The sequence below is a fragment of the Grampus griseus genome (assembly GCF_964374135.1).
Source record: "Grampus griseus genome assembly, chromosome: 16".
In the NCBI taxonomy this organism is placed as follows: Eukaryota; Metazoa; Chordata; class Mammalia; order Artiodactyla; family Delphinidae; genus Grampus; species Grampus griseus.
In genome coordinates this window covers 18,256,479-18,263,044 of record NC_139010.1, presented here as the reverse complement: position 1 = coordinate 18,263,044, position 6,566 = coordinate 18,256,479, and the positions used below count along the sequence as shown (strand labels likewise).

Here is a 6,566-nt window from a genome sequence, read left to right as displayed (position 1 = left end):
GGGTATATTTTGAAGGTAGAGTCAACAAGATTTACTGTAGTATTTAATGCAGGGAACAAGAGAAAAAGAAGAATCAAGGATGATGCCAAGGTTTTTGGCTTGAACTACTGAAGGACTGAGTTGTCATTAATTGAGCTGGGGCAGGCTGCCAAAGTCAGATCAAAAAGGAAATTCAGGAGTTCAGTTTTGGATATCTTAAGTTCAAGATGACTTCTAGATGTTTCCAAGTAGAGTTAAGTAAGCATTTAAAAATGTATATGATCATGAGTTCAGCAGAGGTCTGGGTTGCAGATATAAATTAGCAAGAGTCCTCATAGGTGTGCAGATAGAAGAGAAAAAAGGTTTAAGAACTGAGCCCCTGGACACATCAACTTTAGTAATTCAGGGCATGTGGAGGAGTGTGGCAAGGGAGACTGGGCAGGGAGTGGCCAGTGAGTTACAAAGAAAACAAAAAAAGCAAGGTTTCTGGGAATCCAAGTGAAGCTAGTACTACAAGGAGAGAATGAGCAATTGTATGAAAAGCTGCTGCTAAGTCAGATGAGGGCCAGTTTGGCCACGTGGAGGTCACTGCTGACTTACAGAAAGGTAATTTTAGTGGAGTGGTTGGTGGCAAAGCCCAAACGGTAGGGGTTCGAGAGTGACCCAAAGGAGAGGAAGTGGAGAAACTGTGTATAGACTATCCTTTTGAGGAGTTTTTTGCTTTAAAGAGAGGGAGAGAAATGGGTAAATGAGATGAAAAGTATAGTAGGCTGAAAGAGGTTTTTTTTTGTTTTTTTTTAAGATGGGAGCAATAGGGGCTTCCCTGGTGTCACAGTGCTTGAGAGTCTGCCTGCCGATGCAGGGGACACGGGTTCGTGCCCGGTCTGGGAAGATCCCACATGCCGCAGAGCGGCTGGGCCCGTGAGCCTTGGCCGCTGAGCCTGCGCCTCCGGAGCCTGTGCTCCGCAGCAACGGGAGAGGCCACAACAGTGAGAGGCCCGCGCAATAAACAAAAAAAAAAAAAAAAAAAAAGATGGGAGCAATAATAGCATGCTTGCATGCTGACAAGAAAGATCTAGCAGAGAGGGAAAACAGATGAAGTCGGAAAGAAAGGGGAAAACTGCTGGAGTATGGTTTTTTAGGTATGTTAATTTAGACTCTAAAGATACCCATTAACTATAATGGAAGAGGATCAATTAAAGAAAGAAGACTTAGGTTTTACCAGTACTGCCAGATAATAAAATTATGGTAAAAGGAAAATTAAAATGTGTTTAAGATGTAAAAAGGGAAATGCAGATTTATGGAATTTAAAAGGAATTCTCCAAATTTATCTAATTCTGTATGAGAAAGTAGTGCTAATCAAATATCTGGAGTAAATACTTTAGAAGTGAAAAAGAAATCACAAAGTAAAAAATGAACAAGTTGAACTGTGAACTGTGTTTAAACTGTAAACTCTCTATATAAGTAAAAGTAAAATATCTAAAGAGAAGTACGGTTAGATTGAGAAACATACTTGCATCAAATAGGATTTAAGGTTAATTTCTTTATTATGTAAGGAGCTCAGACAAACAAGTAAATTATTAGCTAACCAAGAGATAAATGGGTAAAGTGCATAAAGATTATTTGCACAATATGTGATATAATAAATATTAGAACAAATATTAAACCTTGCAAATAAGAAACAAAATGCAAAAGAAAACAGTGAAATCTGTTATATTCATTAGAAAAGTATAAAAAAGATTAAAGCCTCCTAGTCTGGCTACACTGTCATAAAGACAGTACTCATACATTGTTGGTGGCAGTGAAAAATACTAATATCCTTCTGGACAGCAATGTGGAAATCGGTATCAATGGTCATAAAAATATTTATAGCCTTTGACTCAGAAATAGTCCTTTTGGATATTATCCTAAGGAAATACTAAAAAGTATATATGAATGATGTCCATTGCAGCACTATAATTACATTGTAGCATTACTTATGATAATGAGATATTAGAAATGATCTAAAAGGAAAATTAAAACATAGAAGAATGGCTATGAAAATTATGAATACTGCCCTGATCAAATAGAAGATATAAGATTTCAGAGCAACACAGACGATGCTTACCATATAACAATTAATGGCAGTGTAAAAAATATTTTACTATACTCTTAATTACAAGTATGTCACCTACACAAAGAGACAGAAAGAAAAATGTAAATTGAAAATAGTTTAAACATTCAGTATGCTGGGACTAGAGTGAAATACGTTATTCCTTGTTCTAATAACAACTACTAACAGTTACTGAATACTTACCATCTACCTGATGATGGAGAATGGACATTATTGTATGCGAGCACATTTAATCTTATGGGGTAGGCTACAGCCAATACTAAATGGCAGAGCTGATATTTGAATTCAGGCAATCAGTCTTTAGTCCTGATCTTCACCACAATCTATGCTGTATACACAAATTAAGAAAAGGTAGAAAATGGGGTTTCCCTCAACTTCTAAGAATCATGTTTTAAAAGGTAAGGTTATGGGTATCACATATTGTATCACATATACTATCATTTGGTAGTCTCAGATTACTATCCCTTAATAATTGCTAACTAACCTTTCCATTTTGCCTGTAAAATTAAGGTAAGTTGATTTTAAACAGACTGGAAAAAAAATGAAAATCCTCTCATAGCATCACAGAATGCTACAGCTGTACAAAAGAGTTTGGAGGGTCTTCACTGGCAGTCCAGTGGTTAAGACTTGGCCTTCCGATGCAGGGATGCGGGTTCGATCGCAGCCAGAAAACCAAAACATAAAACATAAGCAATATTGTAACAAATTCAATAAAAACTTTAAAAATTGTCCACGTCAAAAAAATCTTAAAAAGAAAAAGATTTTGGAGACTACCAGATCCCTCTACCTCTACAGAGTAAGAAACGGAGGTCTACTATCAGTGACAGGTTGACTCAAGGTCATTCAGCTGGTTAATACAACCAAAGCTAGTTCTAAATTCCAGGTTCTCAATGATAACAATAATGAGAATCATAGTCCAATGATACTTCTTGCTATACCATCTTACTCCTCTTCCTTGTTAAAAAAAAAAAAAAATCTATGTACATATTACGTTTTAAGGGCACAACAAATGCCAAGCACCACATTTGGTGTGCTTTAGTTAAACTAATTTAATCTTTACAACAGTTTCAAGGAGGTAAATATTATAACCATTTTGAGACAAGAACAATGAAGCTCAGGTTTAGTATGTTGCCCAGGACCATGCAGTTATTAACTGGCATCCAGGTCTGATAACCAAGTCACTGCTCTTCCCAGAAATGGTCTGCCACAGGGCTTGGGGAGAAAGTGCTCATGCACACAGGGAGCTCTGGTTAAAGAGGGTCCTTATGTTCCCCGCACATGCTACCAGAGGTTCATGTTGAGAGAACTGTTTGATCTTTCTTCAGGCTGAGGATTAGCTGGCTGTTCCAGTAGATTAGAAAGAATGTAGTTAATCTATCTGCTGGTGTGAAAAAGGTTTCCAAGTTTGTGTAAACCCTGGGGGTTGATCCTTTGTGCTGTTATGGGTGATCAAGGGAGTAGAAAACATTCAGTGCTTAGAGAGTAGGGGCAAAATATAATGATGGTTATATTCCCTGACAAGTGTGCTTTTTTTTTTTTTTTTTTTTTGCGGTACGCGGGCCTCTCACTGTTGTGGCCTCTCCCTTTGTGGAGCACAGGCTCAGGACACGCAGGCTCAGCGGCCATGGCTCACAGGCCCAGCCGCTCCGCGGCATATGGGATCTTCCCGGACTGGGCCACGAACTCGTGTCCCCTGTATCGGCAGGCGGACTCTCAACCACTGCGCCACCAGGGAAGCCCCAAGTGCTCTTTTTTAATATGCTAGTTGTTCAAGGGCTCATGAAATACATTTCCAGACACCTGATAAACACCTTCCCATGACCTTTTCTCCCTCATTATTTTGCTCCCTTTCCTTTTCCTCACACTTTCAATTCTGTAGGTTCTAGCATTGCGGGTTTTAATCCTCTCTCTCCAGTTAGGGAACCCCTTAAGTGGTCTCCCCATTTTCAGAGTCTCTCCATTCACAACCATCTCACACAGGGAGAGAATCTTCTAAAGCAAGGCCATTGCTGCCTAATAATAGCTATCAATTCTTCATGAAATCCCTTGAAAACAGGCCCCAGCCTACCTTTCCAGCTTTCTCTCTCCTCAGTCTCTTAAGTCCTAGGTAACTAATCTGGGCTTTCCCTCCTCTGTTCTTTGGCTCACAGTGATCCCTTTATCTGGAATCCTCTCCATTTTCATCTCTGGCTGTCCAATTTCGGTCTGTCCTTTAAGGCCCATCTCAAATGTAATCTCCCTTGCTTTTTCTGATTCTCCAACCAGATATATTCCCTTCCTTGTCTAAACTCTATAGCTCTGGGTGTAACTCTTAGAAGACTTGACCTGTACTGCAGGTATCGGTGTATTCCAACTGGCAGTTCCATTAAGATCAGTTATGTGTTAATAACCTCTGTGTTCTAGATAGCACCTAGAAAAGACACTCATACTCATAGTTAATGATCAAAATCAAAAATCTGATTTTCAGTAATGAAAACTAAAAGTGCTTCACAATTTTCTGTCAGTTAAAGAACTGGTTAAAGGAACCCAGAGAATAAAAAAAAAGATGTCTTAATGGGATACTTGATTTCCTAGGTGCTGACACAACAATTGATAGACATCTTCTAGGTCTGGAAAGGTATGTCTGTGTGATGAAAATGTAGGCTCAAAGAAGGCCCCAAAAGGCTAAAAAAAAAAACAAAACAACTTAAGACATCTTTGCTATGCTTTCATTTTTTGAGTTTTAGTTTTGTACAGATGAACATGGGACACTCTGAAGCTTTAAAGCTAAAAACTATACCGAGGAAGAAAAAACTGATTAAGACAATCAAATAACACATTTTGAATACTACTGTAAATCAGGTTAAACAGGGCTACTAAGCGATTAATTCACTCTCCAAAAAACACAAAAAAAACCCAAAAAACCCAACAGAAAAATTAGCTCCTTTTCCCCATTGAGAAATAAATTAAAAATCTGGTAATGCTACTTTTCCCACATTATAAAGCTAATCAGAGAAGCCTACCACCTCATAAAAACATTTCATAAAGGTACAGAGATAATACTACTCCTACAGACATCATGATTAATGAATCCACGGGCCCCTGGCTGTAACTACGTCATTGTTTACTTCGTGACTTTTGTTTTCGAGGAGGAGGTTAAGTCAGGGAGGATGGGAGGAAATTAAATTGAAACCCAACAAATACCTTTACAGAGTAAACACCACCACTCAACTAATTTTTTTCTTACGGGCCTGTAGCACTTGTTGGTAAAAACACAATGAACCGATAATTTGAACAAAGGCAACAGGCACCTGCAGCCTCTCAATCCCTTGGCAAATATTTCCACTAAGATAGGGCCAAATTCTGGGGTCTGGACGAACAGGCGAGTGTCACCATTCAATAATGAGCTCCTTTCTCGATAAGCTGTAAACCTCGAGGCACCTGAGACCCTTCCCAAGGATCTGAGCTGGGAGCGGTCTCGGATTTTTAGACAAATCTCTCCTCCTACCACACGTGATCAGCCACCCTGGGAGACCCGCAACGCACGATACAAAGGCTCGGCGCTGCCACGGCATCCTCAGGAGGATCGCGGAGCCTCCCGCGCTCAGTTTCTGAGGAGCTTGCGCAGGGCGCCGCCGCCAGGCGCGCCGCTCCCGGGCCCGCAGGGCGGTGCCGCGCAGCGCGGGGAGCGGGAGCGGGAGCGGGGAGCGCGCGCCGCCTGCCCTGCGCGCCTGCCCACCCAGCGCCGGGGAGCAGGGCAGACGAGCTGCACGCAGCCCGGCCGCGCCGCAGCCGCCGGGCCCTCCGCCGACGCAGGGAGCCCCGCAGCGACGTGGACTAGGGTGAGGAGGCCGAGGGCTCCCAGACCCCGGGCAGGCCCGAGGCCAGGCCAGCCCACCCCGCCCAGGCCCCGGCCTTGCCTTCTCCTCCTGGCTCCTAGCCCCCCCCACCCTTCCCCCGGGCCTCGCGTGGGGGGTTCGGGGGCGCAGTGAGCGGCACTTACACCACGGCTCTGGAGATGATCCAGGACACCATCTTCCCGGGGGCTTGGACCCCACCTCGGGGGCGAGTGGGCGCCAAGCGTGGCGGACCAGGCCGCCAACGGCAGGCCGCGCGCTCGCCGGCTCCTCGCGCTCCCCGGGGCCGCGCTGGCGCCCTCGGGAGCTGGGCCCCGTGTCTGCGCGCGGCGGCCCGAGCTGCGCTGCGGTCGGTCCCCCGCCCGTCCCCGCCCGCCGGCGGAGCCGCCGCCGAGCCAGCCAGCCCCGCCCCTGCGCTCCGCTGATAGGCGGCGGCGGCGGCGGCGGCGGCGGCGCGTTGGCCGAGGCCAGGTCTGGGTTGCCGGGCTCCGGGGGCTGGGCTGGCGGGACCCCGGCCCGCGCCGGATGGCGTTGTGGCTCGGATATCTGGGCTCTCACTTCCCTCTTCCTGCCCCTTCTGTCCCTGGGAAGTCCACCTGGCGTGGCGGGGGGGGCGTGGGGGGGGCGTGGGGGGGTGA

At 44.7% G+C, this 6,566-nt stretch overlaps 1 protein-coding gene across 2 annotated transcripts in view; it reads right to left on the bottom strand.

The window, feature by feature from the left end:
* REEP3 (receptor accessory protein 3) overlaps nucleotides 1-6,231 on the bottom strand; it is a 98,827-nt gene extending 92,596 nt beyond the window's left edge. For both annotated transcript variants that reach the window (XM_082673271.1, XM_082673272.1), the window contains exon 1: nucleotides 6,075-6,231. In XM_082673271.1, coding sequence (XP_082529397.1) covers nucleotides 6,075-6,106 — 32 coding nt within the window. In that variant the 5' untranslated portion in view covers nucleotides 6,107-6,231. The remainder of the gene's footprint in view (nucleotides 1-6,074) is intronic.
* Between the last annotated feature and the right edge of the window lie 335 nt (nucleotides 6,232-6,566).